At 41.8% G+C, this 18783-nt stretch overlaps 1 protein-coding gene across 7 annotated transcripts in view; it reads left to right on the top strand.

Moving 5' to 3' along the window:
• Positions 1-11656: 11656 nt before the first annotated feature.
• The window catches only part of LCORL (ligand dependent nuclear receptor corepressor like), an 80137-nt gene continuing 73010 nt past the window's right edge, over positions 11657-18783 (top strand). For 5 of the 7 annotated variants that reach the window (XM_063157702.1, XM_063157695.1, XM_063157701.1 and 2 more), the window contains exon 1: positions 11657-11866. In XM_063157702.1, the coding sequence (XP_063013772.1) occupies positions 11719-11866 (148 nt within the window). In that variant the 5' untranslated portion in view covers positions 11657-11718. Of the gene's footprint in view, positions 11867-12719; positions 12876-18783 lie in introns of those variants that run through there. The other 2 variants (XM_063157697.1, XM_063157696.1) reach the window with 2 other exon arrangements.

Here is an 18783-nt window from a genome sequence, read left to right as displayed (position 1 = left end):
AAGTTATACAAAAAAACCCCACCCAAATTCAGCCATTAGCTCAGTTTCTCTTTTTCTTAAAGTCACCCCAAAATATGACAGATCTATAACCCCTAAAATGAAGAACAAACTATATCTGCAACAAGTGTATATTCAGAAATATTGAGACATATTTAAAAAATAGTCTGAGAACTAATCTGTCCCCTACCTGCTAAGCCCCTAGGGGCTAAAACCTTTGTTGAAGTTAATTTTTCTAACTCAGAAATTCCCCAAACTAAATACAGTCTGTACAAATGCCTCAACAAAGAAAAATTCTGTTTCCTCTATGACTTAAATATTTGAGTACTAATGTTACTGCAACTTAACCCTAAGTCTTTTACAAATTTGTTTCCTGTAGAAATTCACTGTGCTCTCTTCCTCAGATGCTTTCTCACCCTCCTAAAAAGGCAGGAGTTGTCCACATCAAGTAGTAAAGAAATCACTTTATTACAATAACCCTATTATTTCACACCAACACCTTCTCCCAAGTGAATATGTTTAACTGCTCCCAGGGGAATTTCCCCCTTCTGCCTATGGACTTCACCTGAGCAGAGTGCAACACCCAGAGCTGTTCTCTCTGTAGCCAGCCATTGATTTATTAACAAAGAATACCATAGAGTAAGCTGTGTACAAAAAGTTCCATTGACTATCATAGCAGGCCTGGTTCCAGCTCTCAGCTCGGGTAATCAGGTTAGATAAAAATAGGCTTTGTGCTCTATTTTCTAATCTGAAATGCATCTCTTTTAGAAGAAAGGAAAGAAAAGGAAACAGATATTGATTATAGCTATGTTGGTTTCATCTGGGGTAATTTTTTTCCAATGGCTGGTATGGGGCTAGGTTTTGGATTTGTTCTGAACATAGAGTTGATAATGTAGAGATGTTTTTGTCATTGGTTGCTGGCTGGGGAGAAATAACCATGAGCCCTAATTTAGGGAGTGATGAGCTTGTGTTTTGTATTTCTCAGCTCTTGTACTGGGTAATTTTTGAATATATTTTCTCTGATTTCTCTGATTCTTTTGAAGTTAGCATATTACAGTGAGGGGAGGGTATTCTGTTTTGGGTTTGCTTCATTGTTTTGTTGCTTGTTGGGGTTTTTTTTAATAATAAACCTTCCGATATTGCCTAAAAGCCCACAGTATGTGCTGGAGATAAGAGCATTAGAGGCAAGTGAGCAAATCTTCAAGCAACCTTTCCATAAACTCCAGGATCCCCACTCCTCCTCAGTGAAAGATGCAAGAGGACCAGATCACTTAATATTTTGAGGAAAGAAGGTTTATAAGTCATCATTTCTTAAGCAAGTTATACCAAAATTAAAAGAAAGCTCTCTCAAATGAAACTTCTTATGGTCCTTAGAGATTTGTACACCTTGTTCCAAAAGGATTCCCTTACAACCTCTTTCTCTAGCTACTTTTGCCTATTGCTTATACAAAGAAACTGTATTTCTTCTCAGTAGGCAGTAGGAAAAACTGTCATAATGAACCTTTTTTTGCAAACTTTTGCTGCACTGGTAAGGCCCCACTCATCCATGCCTAATTTTTTCATATTTATAAGAAAGAATGTGAAGGAAAAAATATGCAAGAGTATGTTTCAACATTCCTTTCTTTTGACTTCAGTTTTCATCCTGAGCTTTGCTTGCATGGCAAGGAATTGCTACTGGATTTTGTATGTGTAATAGTGATATTTGTGTGTGTGTGTGTGTACATTTTTGTTGTTTTGCTTCTGAAAGAGAAATATCTGCTTATCTGCTGCAGGTGATCTGAATTCTGCATGGAATTGAACTGTTTCTTCACCTTTAAGGTGTTTTTGTTGTTTTCTATGTTACAAACTGGCATTTTAAGGAAGCATAGTGCTTCTGAAGGATTTAGTCCATGGCATGCTATTGCTTGGCTGATTACCTCTGTAACTAAGAGGAAATATCTTTCCAGGTGATCAAAAGGGTGACCATTTTCCCAGTTTCCCAACAATTTCCACCACTGTTTAAGTTTCTATCTTTTGATAAACCTACTTCCTCATTTTCTCTGCTCTGGTCAGAGCACAGATGTGCTTTCCAGAGTAAATACTAGCTGTGGATGGTATAGCCAATTGCCATGTTGGATAGAACAGCTGAACATCATATGCTGTATGCAGGGTCACTGTGAAGTGCAAAAGAGAAAAGCAAAATCAAATAGCTGAATAGGTGCATGGCCTGTTTGGTGACAGCTGTATATCCATGCAAGGTCTTATCATGAGGGCCAATCTGAGTACAAGTTTCTGCTTCATTTGTTTCTCCAGCTTGCTTTTTTTCATGCCTTCCCCTTGGCTTTTGTCCTCTACTGTGTGTATATTTATCATCTCATCCTGGATATGGTTCTTGTATTACCTATTACATAAGTAACAGCAGCATTTTATTAGCAAGCTACATGGGTTTATTTTATTAGCAAGCTACAAGGTTTCAGTTCTAGTGAAACAAATAAAATGTATCCCAAAAAATATATGCTGAAAAGAATGGTGATAGAAGTTGTATAAAAATATTGAACACTTAATGATGAACTGTCTTCCTATCGAGATATCCTTGGACAACATTGATTTGTTACATGCTGTGTAAGACTGTTTATGACAACTTTGATCAGAAGTACTCAAATTTAAGAAACAATCAGGCCACAGATGGCAGTTAAGCTAGTCTTTGACTAAATTAATTGGTTTCATAATTGGGTACACATGGAGCTCTTTAAACATTAATCACAGTCCTCTTAGATATCTTTAACAAGACAAAGTATGGCTGTTCTAACCAAATGCTTTGTGAAGCTGAAAATAACCAGGAAGTGTTGGCCTAGGGAAAAAAAAGCCTCAGAATTCTGTGATTGTATTTAGCTCTGCAGAGATAAGAAACAGCAAGATGAGAATTGGCGTGTTTGGTTAAATTTAAGAAACATTTTGTAACTGCACAGAGGTAGGAAACTTGTTACTGTTATCCTTTCACTGGGCACAGAATTCAAAATTGCTTTGGATATTAAAAGCTAATGCAATTTCTACAATTAGTTTTCTGTTAAATTTCTTCCATTTCCACAGACCTGTAGATACAATAGTGAAAGACTAGAGCCCACTTAAATTATCAGCAACAAATGCCATGGCTTAAGACATTCCGTGCATTTCCTTTGACTCTCCAGTCTGATGGAGTATCTCACTAGAATCTATAGTAAGGCAGCAACACCTGACTGATGAATGCTGAGAAAAAGCTGACTGTGAGAATGCATAAAAGCCTAAGAATAGGAGAAATAATCTAAATAGGAAGGGCTTATTAAAGGGTATGAAAAGTAGTCACTATGAAACCTTGTCAGCCAAATCTGATGAAGTGATGGTATAGCCTTGGCATGTAAAAATATTTGTGTAATATTTAAGTGGGCAATTTTAATTTTTAACAGTAAAGCTCTACAGTTAAGACAGAGTTTCTACCTTAAAGAACAAAACATTGTCAGGTCTAACACTAGCATTACAAATTCCATTGTTTCTTTAAGCCCAAGACTAGGATTAGAAGACAGGGGCCTCTTGGCTTTCCTTTGAAAGAAACTTAATACATTTCAGTGCAGAAAAGGTTGAAAATATACCTTGATTCAACCCTAAGCAGACAGGCAAGAAAAAAAATGCAAAATGGAATGCAATAGATGAGAGAGAAGGGATGGAGAAGGAAGAGATCTGAATTGCTGTGGCACTGGGCCCATAATTGAAGGAGAGGGATCCCAGCATTGCTTTGAAGTGCTGCACACCAGCTTCTCACCAACTTGCTCTGCACTGTGGGGAGGAATTGCCAGGGAATATAGATATCTAGCTGGGAAAACATCCTTCATGGCAAATGGTGGGAAATTAAACACATTTTAAACCAGGGGAGGAAAAGGAAGAAACCCTCAAAATGTATGGGTTTTATGAGGAAGTTGCCTTGACTAAGACAGAGAAGGAAAGGATTACTTCTCTTTGCATCTCAATCCATGAATACTTGAAATGAAAAGGGTTTTTCAAGGATGATCAAATTATGGGAAAGAACAACAGAAATATCACACTTTTTCTCATGATGATCTGCAGTAGATCATCTCTGTTGTCTACTTTTCTCAGCAGGAATCCAACAAGCTATTCAGTTTGTCATATTCAGTCTACCATGACTTCATTTTTTTATTAGCTGAGGGGATTACTTAATGTAGTCCTAAAAAGGAATACTTAATGTGAATCTATACTTGTTCTGTTACTTTGTTTGAATTAGCCTAATATAAAAACAGTCTTTAAAATTAATGTGAAAATGGTAAATGGAAGAAAATAATAATGAAAAACTGATTGAGAAATAACATGAATGAAAAAAAAAATTCCATGCTTGATTTTAAAATCTCAGTATGAAAAAAGGGAAAATAAGAGACCATCTTGATTATGTTGAATTAACTGCCTTTACAAAATAGAAATGTTATTTTCAGTACCTCTGCAGCACTACTGAGATTGACTATAACCACATGAAAAGATACTTATTGAGAACCAGAAGATAAAAATCCAAATATTTCAAGAATGCAGTTATGTGAAGAAATCTAAGGTCACAGCAAACTAAACCCCACAAAACTGATCTAGCTACTGAAAGAGTTGCATTACAGTAATAACTTTTTTTTTCACCTTATTTTGGATTTGAGAGGTCATGTTACTCCCCCTGTTTTGCTAAAAGGAGAGGGAATTCCATACACAGTATTCCTTCTTTTCTTTTTTTTCAATTCAATGAGTTTAGCCTGAAAATGAAGGTAGAGAATTGGTAGGAAAAGAGGAAAAGGGGAGATCAGTGAGGGATTCGGAATATAGCTTAAACCACACACAATTCAGCGGAAAGAAAGGTTATACATAAAATTGATAGGATGAAGCCTAAAGATGTTATAAAAATAATAATTCTAAACCAATCCATTAATAGTTCTACTTCAAGAGGTGATAATTTTGCAAGTGATATTACAGGAAATAAACTGCCTCACCCAAGTGACTACCACTCAGGGTGGATGCTGGTTAGGTTGGTTATAAAATTGCAGCCTACTCTGGAAACTGAGCTGGAAAGATGTGCAAAGGACTCCAAAACATGAATTTCTGCATGTTATTTCTTGGCTGATTACCTCTGTAACTAAGAGGAAATATCTTTCCAGGTGATCAAAAGGGTGACCATTTTCCCAGTTTCCCAACAATTTCCACCACTGTTTAAGTTTCTATCTTTTGATAAACCTACTTCCTCATTTTCTCTGCTCTGGTCAGAGCACAGATGTGCTTTCCAGAGTAAATACTAGCTGTGGATGGTATAGCCAATTGCCATGTTGGATAGAACAACATATGCTGTATGCAGGGTCACTGTGAAGTGCAAAAGAGAAAAGCAAAATCAAATAGCTGAATAGGTGCATGGCCAACATAAGATCAAAAAAGATCAAAAACATGCATACACCTTCCTCATCAGTGACTCACACTCCTGGGGAGATGGTAGAGACCTAGAGGTGACACCCTATGCTCTGCTTCCTGGGCAATGGCTCTCGTGGAGCAGGCAGCCTGAGAACTGGGTGTTGCTCATGCAATCCCTCATTTATACTGCAATCCTTCAGGGGGAAGGAACCACCTCCTGTGATGCTCCACATATGCTGTATCTTTTCACATGCTCTGTTGGTTCAACTTTCACACAGGGAAACCTACCCTGTGTGACATTCCATACAAAGAAGGTTTTGGGGAAAAAACTTCTTTCTTAGCTTAAATAATAATTGAGCTGTAGTCTGCAACAGAAGTAGCAGTCCTTGTCTTTCTTAGCTTTAGCAAGTTCTTAGCTACTGTAATTGTACAAGTCATTCATGAAGACATAAACAGTCCTTGGTCTTTTCAATTATAACACAAGTTTGGATTACCAGGGCATTCTCTGATGGCTGGCTCAGTATTTCATGTCCATCTCTAATATTAAGCTGCAATTAGTGATCTATTCTCTCTGGATTTAATAGCAGTATATTTTCAGCTGCAGAGTTGCTCTGGTGATGGCATACTTAAATTACTTGGCCACAAGGGAAACTTTAGAGAGAGTGAGTGACATTACTGGGCTGTGAGGAACATAGGATAATGTTTAAATGGAAGGAAAACCAGCCATATTTGATAGATAGTGCTATGGAGACATCACTTAGGAGTATATATCGGATTTTACCTTCTCTCCAAATTTCATTTTAATGGCCAAATAATGACACATTAAAACAGCAGCCCAATCTACAGTAATTTGTTATTTTATGGCATTTCAGGCTGACTGCTTTCACTAACACACCTTTTCTGCCAGACTGGTACTGAAACAAGATATATCATCCTCAGAAGAACCCTCTGAGAATAATAAATGTTTTAAAATAGTACCAAACAAAAGTTTCTCTTCTACTTGTTTTGTGTAATATAACATCATGGAATCTTTCATATAGTTGCATATTAATATTTTATTTCACCTTACAAGCCTGCATTGTTTAAAGTCCCTTATTTTTGACCTTGCTGACCACTTTGAGGAACAGTTCCATAAAGTAACCTGATTTTACTATGATCAAGTGTGCTCAGCTCACCATAAAAGTTGTGTGATTGTTTTTCTAGTTCTAAGAGTTTGTCTAAATACAATGCAGCCTCCATACATGCATTCTCTTGTGTAGCAGAACATGCATGTGATGAGACCATGGCCCCTGTACCACCAGATCCTTAGTCTCTAAACAATAACAATAAACAAAGACCTGAAAATAACCTATGAAAACTTCACTGTATATTCTAAAATGGTACATAATGGAGAGCTCTATCCATGTTTTAGTTACCCACATAAAACCAAGTGCATCTATTTTATAAACATTTACTGTAGAGTTTCATTATAACGTTTGCTTGCTACAAAAAAGGCAAGTTTGATATATGGAAGTGACATCTCTATTTAACTAAAATAGCTGATATAAGTAAACAGGACATGAAGAATATTGGTGTTCTTGAAAGCCTGCCTGCTTTTCACTGAGCTAATTAGATGATGTGATAAGAGCACATCCGCTCAGATACAAACTTTGTTTTTTGGTTGCCCTAAACCATACACCTAGTTAGATGCTCACAGACTTAAGAGGACTACTGCTGGACTACAAGAATCATATTCCCATTTTTTACCTTCCTATCCAAAGGACAAAGATTTTTTTTAAATGGTCATCTGCCTGAATATTCATGTTTCATGTACTTAGAATTAGGTCAATAACAGCAACACAAATGCAGGCACTGGAATCAGCTGATGCCAGTGAGAATCACAAACACAGGCCCTGTAATGAGGAGACAGCAGTATTGTTAATTGTATATTCTACTGAAATACAGAGTCTTTGAACACTAAATATGTATCCTGAGATAAACCAAACATGTGATGTGAATGGGGGGGTTTTCCTGTGCAGGGCCAGGAGCTGGACTCAATGAGCCACACGGATCCCTTCCCACTCACAACATTCTACAAACCCTGAATTTTCAGGTGTAAACAGATAATTTCTTTCATCATATTTAAGATATTTGATATTAAATTATAGTCTATCCACCTGTCACCATTTGTAAACTATTTTGAATTTTATATGAGCATAGAGATACAAAAGATATAAACCTGAAATGCTTACAAATCATACTTCTTCCTGGTGATCCAAAAATCAATGAGGAGACCTGAAGTTGCCTGACTCTTCAGCTCTGTTAAAAATCTCATTCTTCCACTTGTGTGTGAAATGGAAACTTTTCCAATTGTTCCTATTAGAGTTTGTTATTTCATTTTCCCTTCCTTTCCCTTCATTTTCATTTAGAACTGATGACAATGCAAAGAAATGTTCAGAGTTTAACTTTCAAGACTCACAGGGCCCCTAACCCAAATATCAGCAAGATCTGGATTATGAACATATTTTTGTGTATCTTCACGCTGATTGAGGTTGTCATGAAAATTCCAAGTCTAAACTACTAGATTAGGGACAATCTTTTTATTTGGGCTGTTCTGCTTGCCACCACAGACATGGAAGTGATAAATAATGGGCTGGCCCCTCTCTCACAGCATCCTTGCTGTACTGCTCTACAGCTGCTGGTAGAGCTGCCTCTGCTGAAGGAAAAACAATGATCATGTCAGTGTTTATGGTGAAATATCCTCTAGTGTCATTATTTCCACCCTTCTTTTTTCTGTGGTGGCATATCTTTCAAGTATCAATGATTATCTGCAATATTCATTCATAAAGCTATCACACAATTCATCATTTCACCCCTTGTTTTACCAAGACACTGACAATTTCAAGGTTTACTAATTGCATTCACGTGAGAGAGGAGCTCACCACTGATTGCATCTGCAGAAGGCTTGCTACAAGGTTTTGACTGTCCAAGTTAGGTTCTTTTAATTACACTGCATCATTGCCCCCAGTTTCCATAAAGCAGCACTTATGTGACAAAGAGCCATGCAAAGTTGTCTGTAAGGAGTAAATTTCACCTTTGGGGACTAATTATAAAGAGTTTTTGGTGATGAACAATTTTGCAATGTTTCAATAAGACAGTTAAATCTCCCCAATACGTTAAAAAAATTAATTCAAAATGTTAGACTTTAATGGGGTTGTGGTATCAAACTGTAAGCATCTTTGAGTGTTTTAATTTCTCTTTACCCCCAAATTAACATGAGATGAAACAGGAAGAACAGCAGTAGTAATTCTTGCATCTTCAAAAAAATTGTACTGGATTTTGTCTCCAGAGTAATTTCTAAGTAACTGGCACTCTGATCCCATAAAAATTAGCTAGGACAGGCAGCTAAAATTAACTAAATTGAAACTACCCCTCACTGCTTCAGCTTCTGCCCTCAATCAGCCTTGGAGTTTTAATCCAACCCTTGTTCAGAAAACTGGAAATATTTCTATAAAATCAAGTACAAATCCACATAAGAAGTAATCTCTTGGCTGGAAAGTAATTTTCATAGATAAGAAAAACCAGTACTCCTAATGTAAAAAAAACCATCCCTGAAGGTTTGATGAAGCAGGATCCTTGGCTTACCTGGTTCAGTTTTGTTTGGAAAAATTAAACACCTCCAAGGGAGGGAGTGGTCCAAAGCTGGTCTCTGTAGCATATCTGATTTCTAGGCAGTATTTTCAGAAGGAGTAAGAGTTCAAAACCTAGATAACTGCAAAAATTCAGTGGGAAATGCTTTATTTGTCCTTTTCTTGTCCTCTCTGAAATCTGCCCACCAAGGTTTTCAGTTTTGTTACTTTTTCCTTTCATGCCTGGAGAAGTCTCTCAAGCAGGAGAAACCTTGAAACTGCAAGAAAAATAATGTTCATTTCACAAAATGAAAGGGGGGTGTAATTCCTTCCATATTCATTATTTAATCATAGAAACTTCAAAATAAAACTCTTCAGATGTGGGACATTTGTGTCCCTATGACACTGATTCACATCACGTAAGCTCAGGGGTTCAGTTAAACACCATTCATTTAAAATTCTTCTGTGTTGAATTCCCTAAGCTCAATTACCTGCTTTACAGAAGTGACAAAGTTTATTTTTATGAAATTTCTTTACAAAAAAATTATGTGATCTGCAATCTGTTCCCAAAGTTTTGTTTGTCCCAGCAGTAGCAGAATAGAACTTCAGGGATCTCTACAAACAACCCCTGAATGTGTCCTTCACCACAAATAAAGAACATCTTTATGAAGCTCAGAAGAAAATATCCATCAGGTTTGCAGTAGAAGCCAATTCATGAAAGATTTGTTTTTAACCAGTCTTATGGCAAAAAAAAAAAAAAAAATACAGGAAGGATACTATTAGTTTGAAACTTTTGCGTTATCCAAATAAGGTTACATTTTACTTTGTGTGGGTTTTGTCTTCTCTGAGTTAACTTGGCTTTTGCCATTTCTTTGAGGTAGGACTGAAAAATTTTGCTGCTGTTTGGAAGGCCAGTATGAGAACCGAGGTACTTGCAATAGATCTGAGGTGAAGAAGGAGACTCATGAGTTGCTGCTTATTTATTGCTGGTTGCCATGATGAAAAGTTAGAGGAAGCAACAGGCTGCCTGCATTTCCAGTCTTGCCATTCTCCTGATATGCTTCACTAAAAGGTGGTCAGGGCTTCACTCCTACGTAGCGTTTCTTCTTACAGTCTACACAGATCTGTATAGGGATGAATGTGGGGAATAATTTCCTCTTTATTTTTCAAACTTGAAGCTCTTCTGCAGTTTCAACACAGTATTGCTGCTGTTAACTCTCCTCATACTCGAGAACAAAAAGAAAATTTGGTATAGATAGAGTGATTTGGTTCTTTCCAGCCTTGCATCTTCAACCCATATAGGGGAGTAAGGGGAGAAGCAATGGTGCCTTGTCTTTTCTATGACCTTATTAAATCCTGTTTTCTATTACAACCTCCAAATAGGCACAGAAAATGTAATTTCTTGCTGAACTGACACTGCTTACAAAGCCTGGTATGAGAAGGAGAACATGGGGGAGGAGGAGGCTCTCAAAGAAGAACCAGGATCTGAGAAAACTGCAGATCTTGATTCTTCTGTCTAGGGAATTAGGGACTGCTAATTGCTCTCTTGCAAGACAAGGGTAGCGACTGTCACATTGGACGAGTGCGGAGGGATGTGTGTCTTGTGCTGGAGGCACAACACGGGGGTGACTGCGCCGAGCAGCGCAACCGCCGGTCCAAGGGGCTGTCAAGCGCTCCAAGTAATCCAATCTGACATTTGTGTGTTAACTTTCTTGCAGTTACCTTAATCTGACTTCAGTTTGTAGGTTGATAGTAAGCCTTCTCAGGCGTGCTCCCAGACACTGAACTGATTTGGTTCCTAGTTTTCACGGTAGTCTTTTCCAAAGGGGTGGTGGGAGATAACGCTGTGCGACGCCAGGGAGCAAACCTCCCTGTGCGGCTCTACATGACACTAACAGCCCCATAAAAACTGGACTGAAAGCAAAGCCGTTGAAAACAGACAGCTGAACCGGGCAGCAGTTCAGAGAACTTTGAAAATCTCCCTACGGAGTGACTCTGGCGAGCTGGCTCGTAAGGCACAGCGCTGTGCGACAGCCGCGTCCGTGCGGTGCTGCCAGGGCCGGGGCGAGCTGGCGGCAGCCTCGGGGCAGGTGTGGGCGAGGGGCTGGAAGAGGCACCTGAGCCAGGAGCCCCGCTCCAAGCAGCGCCCAGGACAGACCGTGGGATGAAGGCGAGAACCGCGCCGGTTTTTGAGGTGTTCTGAGCCCGGCACTGTGAGGCGCGGGGCTGTGGGGCCGCTGGCAGGGCCGGCTGCGCTGCCCACCCGGGGAGAAACCTCGGGGGCGGTGCCGCTCCCCTCCCTCACGAACTACAGCTCCCGACGTGCCTTGCTGCCGCCTGCCCTGGCCGGGCCGAAGCAGGTGGCGCGCTGCCCTGCGGGAGCTGTAGGCCGGGGGAAATCGATGGGCAGCGGGACAGTGGCGGGCAGGGAAGGGTTTTCGGTTCTCGACCCGGTTCTCGGCCCGGCCCGCGGTCTGTGGGGGAGAACCGGGCCCCAGGCAGGGAGGGCCGCGGGGCGGGGGAACCGTGGGGAGCGGGCACGCGCGTCAGTCACCCCGCCAGGCGGCGCGCGCGCTCCCCGCGCCGGATGCTGAGGGGGAGAAGGGGGTGCGCGGGCGCGCGCTCGACGAGGCAAAGGGGGGTGGGGGGGAGGGAGAGGAGCCGGGGGAGCGCGCGCTCGTATGTAAATGAGCGGGCGTGAGGTCAGAGGCAGATGGAAAAGGGAACAGAAGGAATGGCCGCCGCGGCTCCCGCTCCTCCTGCCGCCGCCTCCCAGTGCCGGAGCCCCCGCTGCACGGCGGAGCGAAGGGGAGTCCGCCGAGAACTCGACTCCTGGCGGCACCGGCTCATGCACTGTGTGGGTAAGAGAGGGGGCGGCGGCGTGTCCCGGCTGCAGCGGGGGGCACCGAGGGGCGGGGGACGGGGCGGCGAGCGGGGTCTGTGAGGGGAGCGGGCAGCGGGGCGGGCGAGGCTCTCCGAGCCCAGATCTGTCGAGTGGGCGGAGGGGGGGGAGCGGGGATGGAGGAGCAGCTCCAGCGGCTTTCCTGGAGGGTGGGAGCGGGGACGGGGTCTGTAAGGGAGAGCGAAGGTCCTAAGCCGCCTCCGGGCACCAGAGGGTGGGTGTTACGGCTTTGCCTGGGGCCGCTGGCTCCCTCCCGTCATCGCCGACCGAGAGCCTTTCTCGGCTCGGGTCCTTTTGTCTCGGCTCCTCGTCGTTCGCGCGGTGAGCGCCGGTGGCTGCCCCCCTCCTCTCCTCCTCCATCGCCAGTGCCTGGGGGGCGGAGGGGGGAAGGGAGCCCGCCTCTGTGTGTGTGTGTGTGTCTGTGTGTGCGTGCGCCTTTAAGAGGGAGCCGCTCCTGCACTGACGGTTGGGATTTGAAGTTTTCCCTCCCCCTGGAAGTTGTCATGGCGACGGCAGCTCTCCCCCCTCCCGCCCCCGGGGCTGCCCCGGTGGCTCTCGTGCCGGGAGGTTTCCCGGGTCACGTGACTCCCGCGCGCGTGTCCGGTTGGCGGGGGCGCGCGGGCACCGGCGGCGTTCCCGCCCGGAGGAGCCCCGGGACCGGCGCTGCTCCCGCCGCGCTCCGCCCGGGCAAGCGCAGCCTCCCCTCCCGGCCCCGTCCCTGTGAGCGCTGGCGCTCGGCACGTGTGCCGCCTCGGGGCGGCGGGCGCCTCGCTTGGGGTTTTTTTTGTTTATTTGTTTGTGGAGGTGGGGTGTGAAGGCTGAGGCCGGGAACTGCCTGTTTGTATTGTTCCAACAGTCGCTTCCCTTCGTGGGGAAATAGAATCCTTGATCTTCAAGTAGAGCGTTAGAGTCGGTGCCGATCCTCCCCGATGGCTGAGCGGGGAAACACATCCAGTGTGGCTGGCAGGGTGAGCAGCGCTTCACTCAGGGTTTCTGCGGGCGCTTGAGACAGGAGCAGAGTAAGCAGTGAATTCCTAACGAGCTGGCACACCTGTATTTACCGGCAATTAGGACTAATCCACTGTCCGTGGGTTTTTTACGTTTTTCAGTAACCTGATAATTGCCTGTTACACGCAAGCTTCTTGATCTTGCTGTGTTGCCCCAAGAGCACTTATAAACACCTGTTATAACACCTGTATATATGTGAACATGTCTCTGTATGCTTGCAGTGGCTTTTTATTCCTCCAAGTATAGTATAGTGTTTTCTAAACACTACTACTCTGTATAACGCTTCTAATAGAAAGAATGCAGTTTAATTAGAATATAGAGGAGAGCCAGTTCATTTGCATAGATGCTGTGATAAATCCGAGATGGATATCTCCACAAGTGGCACTTTCTGTGGCTCTCTGTTATTTAATGGCATTTCACTTAGAAATTTAAACTGAAATCCAGAAGTCTGCTTGACAGTGGATGACTGCAGGAGTCTCCTGGTGGTAATTGTATACTGTCAGACGTGTTTGAGAAACAGTTGCGCTGCACAACCCACACTGAGAAGTGTAAAGAAAGACAAGAAGTTGAGTCCTCTACTGGGCAGATCTCCTGGGTTTAGGGAACTTCTTTCAGAGTTGCCTTTTGGGTTGGCCTTTCTCTGAGAAGTGCAGAGCTGTCATATAGTTACTTACATTTTACACTGAGGGCACTATGGTTGTGCTTCACATTCAGCTTTGTCTTATTTGGAATTAAAAAAAAGTTAAGTATATGATTTCTTTGTATGTTCATGATGAGAAATTTAGTTAAAAGAAAGGAGCCCCGAGATTAGTAGCAACTGCTAAGGAGAAAGGACATAGGTTATGGTTTAATAGTTAGTCAAGAGCTATCTCAGTTAAGAACTGTTACCTGGCAGGCCTATTGAGCAGCCCTTATCAGAGAGAGTGTAAACAAAGTGGCAAGAAAGTGAGTAGTCAGGATAATGGAGGTAGAGTATGCTTAACAGGTTTGGGCTGGGGGTTTTTGTGTGGGGTTTTTGTTCCCCTTTACTCCTTTGAAATTCTGTTGCATTAAATTCTGTAAAATAACCTCCTACAATAGCTAAAAATAACTTCTAAAGTCAAAATGGTTCATTGTTCTCACTTGCCAAAATATTCCTAAGGATTTAAAGAGTCTAACAAAGTTAGTGTTACCTGGAAGGTCTTGATGGCTGAAATGGCAGCATGGTGGAGGAGGGAGTGCTGAGTTTGGATTTAGCACTCTTCTCAAGGATTGTATGGTTATAGTAAAATGAGAAAAAACAATATGGTAAGGCAGTAGTCCCCCAGTTCTTGAACTTTTTGGATGAACAACTTTATTTTGATGTCTTGTGTCATTTACTGTATTGATACTCAATTTGATATTGGCATTTCTGTAGTGTAATTAACTGAACAGCAACATCATTTAGCTGTCAAGGATTCCTCATTTACTTTCTCCATGGAAGTGAGCCAGAGATAACTCCAAGACAGTGGTTGAGGCTCACAGTGAGCACTGTTCTTGTTTACAACAGTGAGACTGAAATAATATTCAGTGGAGGGCTAGGGATAGTGAGGAACTTCTGCTTGCAGGGCTCAGTTGCTGAACTGTTCATTGATCAAAGCCTGGGAGATTGAGCAGATCTAGCTCTAAAGCCCATGCATATGTGTAAAAGCTTGGGGTTTGCCAGCCTGATGTGTTAATTTGTGACCCCCAGAATGTGATTTAAAGCCTCATGTCAAAATGTTCAAATACTTAAAGAATTTGAAAAGCAAATCCGTGATAAAATTTCACTGACATTACTGAAAATTTGTTTGTTTGGTATCTAAACATACTTGAAGGTACAAAAGACTCCACATGGTAAATGACTGCAATATATTAAGGGAAATTTGAAATAGGTGTTCAGTACAAAATGTCTGTTCAGCTGGAAATCTTTGTGTGTTATGTTGAGCACTGACATTCCTAAGATGCTTAGACTTGTGCTTATTGGGTGTTCCTAACTCTTGCATGACTCGATCAGAGTTCAAGACTAGATGTTCTTAAAAAGCACCTGGAGATGTCAGTTCTGTTGTGTCCTTACAGCTGGATAGTGTGTGCTAACAAGTATTGCTTATTCTTGTCAGCAGTGCTCACTGGTGTGTTTTGGCTTAGGTACAGTCTTTGTGGCATAACTAACACAAAATGCCCTCATTGTAAATGGTGTATTTATAGAAAAGTGCCAGAAAGCTCAGGGTTGAACTACCTGTAAAGAGTTGGCCAGTAACTGAGTTCAGTGGTGGTTTAAATTGCAAGGTATTTTATAGAGGTGAATATCACAAGGATTAAAAAGTGCTCTCTGGTGCTCCTTGATTAGAACTTTGTCATGTGAATTGATTAAGTCTATTCCATTGGACTGGGAGGCTTTGGCAGTACGGCCTGTAAGCCTAGCTTTGTGATTAGCCTTAAAAACCAGGATTTCTGCAGGTTTGTTCAAGCAGTAATTGATCCCACTGCCCAATTTCACTTGAACTTCATAGGTAGAGTGCTGACAAGTACTTTGAGTTGCCATTACTGTCTTGGTTAGGCACAGAGGAGAGACCAGGTGATGGCTGGGATGCAGGAACAGTTCAGGCACAGGGTTGGGCTTTTTGCTGTGTTACCACAGTAGCCTGTGGGTGAGGTTGGAGCAGCAATATGGGGCTTTTTAGTGGAAAGTGCCAGTAATTCCAGCCATGGATGTTGGAATCTTGCTAGGACCCTGCAGTGTGTTGTGAAAATACAAGAGTGTCTAAGTAAAACTTTTCATTTTCAGTGAAAGATTAAAATATTATTGCTACTTTTTCTAAAAAAAAAAATACATTGCTGTTTGGGGGAAGGGCAGAAGTTTTACTGTTCCTCTTCTGCAGCTCAAGGGCATGCATTTGACAGGAAATAGCCTTGGTATTGCTTTCTTATGAAAACTGAAATTTGATCAAAGTGAAAATCCATTTTTGTATGCCTGTGATATCTAGCATACAAATACTCTTTTACTCTTGTTAAATTTATCCAGCCTTTTTCCTTCAAAACTAGGATACATTAATGCATCTAATTCTGTTTTTATAGATCTAGACTTTCAATTTTTATTTTGTTTTAGTATTTGAACTTCTGCTCCAGTTTACTATTTTTGAACAAGCTGTCTCAAAAGTGTACTTTCCAGGGAGAGGAATTCCCCCCAAACAAAAGATTTCTATCTGCTTCATTTGCTGGTGTCCCCACACTTGCACCACTCCTGCATTAAATACCTCATGTCTTTATTCCCACAATATGCAGCAGTGTTCTCTCTTTCCATGTGGGTGTAAGTACTTTGCAGCAGGATAGTGGCAGTTTTTATTTGTAATATGCCATGGTTTTAGGTGATTTTCTGTGGTTGCCATTGTAGTAGTGAGAGAACCAGTTATTTTACTAACATCTGTAATGTTCTTGTGTATCTGTTAATGATAGTTATGGTGGCTCAGTGCTCTGTCACCTGTCAGGCCACTAACAGATGGCATGCAAGAGTGACTGCAGTATGATACCTGCTTTGAACTCTTTTGCTTCCTTGGCACTCCAGCACCTTTAAACAGCCCACAAGGCTGCTATGGCCACAGTGCCATCACCCAGTGTGATGGGCAGTATTACTGGGGTAAGGTGTTCCTGTGGATCTGTTGTGCTTTGAGCTGTGATGTGAAACCCTTGGTGTGATTCCAGCGTGAAGCAGATCAAGGAAGTAATCTCACTGTTACTGCAAATGTCAGAAGAAGAAGAGGAATTAAATCTAGATCTCAATCACAGCACAGGTTCACAGGCAGTTTTGATGCTGTGAGGGAAGATGGGATCATCTAAGGGAGCAGCTCAGACTAGCATTACAGAGTCAGGTGTGTAAGTGGGCACTAGCATTGAGCACTTATTGTGCACCACAGTTTAGGAATGCAATAAAGTGCCATTTTGCATTGTCAGCAGTTCCCATGGAACTGTTACTAGAATGGAGTAATTGCAGTTCTGACTACATGTTCATGCCTCTTGGATGCTTGCATCAGCACTCATTGGACCCTGTCTGATCTGTTTTAACTCAGTATCTGGTCAACTGGCTGTTGCAGAGTTGGGGGGATTTGCAAAAGAAAAAAAAAATTGATAGCTCCTGCTGCTAACACAAGGATAGGGATGGGCCTTTGCAACAGAAGCAGAATGGGTAATAACAAAAAGGAGCCACTGGATTGGTGTAGCTGACAGGAATGGAACACAGTCCTGAACGTACCATCTCAATTTCCCCTGAACAAAACAGGTTGGCAAAAGAGGAAGAAATGGTCAGTGTGTGTATATAGGCCATTGGAAGTTGCTGCAGTGCATGTATTGAATTAACTGTCTTTAGACTGAAGTAAGAGAAAACACATGGGGTTTGTTTTGTGTTGGACTACCTTTGTTTCAAATATGCAGTGTTAAATCAGCTTCTTTTCTGTATCTTGTCACAATCCGTTTCAACTCATCAGCTTTTCTCTTAGAAAGAAGTAACTGCCCATTGCTGTCAAATGTTTTTGAATGGTTATCTTATGATTGACTCTTGAGAGAAATGTCTATGTGGTGAAAACAGTACAAGACAAGTTAGATTAATGATACCCAGAGATGTAGTTGAAAAGACAGAGGGAAGGAGTTCTGTGTGTTCAGCTGTAGATGCAGTACTAGTTCACTGATCCCTTGAGAACCTGCAATTGGAAGGATCTGTGGAGCATAATTTTTATGAAAGATGAAACTGTTCCTGCTACATAGACTAATCCATGGTTTGTGTGGCATGCATGCAGTGCTTGGTTTGAATTCTTTGCACATGGAACAGAAATGTGTTGCTGGGCATGCAAGCAGATACACATATCTGCAGTAGTGTGATAAAACCTGTGATTGTTTTTGGTGCTCCCTATGTCTAGATACTGGTATGTGGAAGCAGTTCAATTTTTAAGTGTTCCAGGAACTACTGTAATCTTTGTCAGTGTTTCTAGGCATAGCTTGAACTTTCTTATTGTATGTTCTTATATGGTAGCTGTTTACTTTATATGTGCTGATAGAGAGCTGAGAAATTTAAACTCTGATTTTCTACTTTATAGGCACTGAGAATTTCCTAAGCTGGAGCTTGTGTAAACCAAAACCATGGAGTGCAAATAAAGTCACTGCAGCTCCCTCTCAGTTCTTCCCTTGGTTTGGCATTTAGTAACTGTGCACTCTAATGCTTGAGGTTGGTAACTTTCAGGGGATTTTTTTTGGTTGATGCATGACACAGTATTGTTGTTTTTCTTTCTGAACTCACTGTACCTACCTTCATGATTTATGTTGACTGGTATGACCATTCATTAATTAAACAGTTCAACAAACTAGACTGTAAAACTAATCTAGCTTAACACTAACCTAGAAAACAGGAGGAGAAACGTGGCAGGAGGAAGAGAGGGAGGAAAAGGTCAGATCTAGTTTAACTTGGATCAGTTTTCCAATCAGGTTTACAATGTACCTGTTTTTTTCCCCTGAGTTAAGTGTAAATAGCTTTAATGGGGAGAACAAGGCTTCTGATTTTTAGCTACTGTTTATTTTATCAACATTTTTGGGTGTTAGAAGAGAGTGTAAGTAGGCTGGAAAGTGTTCCTAACCAAGAAGACTGTTGATGAGAGAGAATACAATACCACTAACAATAGGATCTTTCCAGTTGTTCTCCCTTTGTAGTAGAAGTTGTCTGGTGTAACAGTGAACTGCCCTTCTGTTTTAAGTTAGCCTGGAAGCCTACTGTAAATGTTGTTGTTGCTCTGGGTTGCTTTTCTGTTAGCTGGGTCTCCTGAACTGCCTTGCTGTGTGAGGGAAGTAATAGCAGGCATGTGTTGTGCTGATCAGTTACCAGATCCG

Source organism: Melospiza melodia, chromosome 5 (assembly GCF_035770615.1).
Source record: "Melospiza melodia melodia isolate bMelMel2 chromosome 5, bMelMel2.pri, whole genome shotgun sequence".
Taxonomy (NCBI): domain Eukaryota; kingdom Metazoa; phylum Chordata; class Aves; order Passeriformes; family Passerellidae; genus Melospiza; species Melospiza melodia.
Note: the sequence above shows the minus strand (reverse complement) of the source record. Positions and strands in the feature narration are given on the sequence as shown.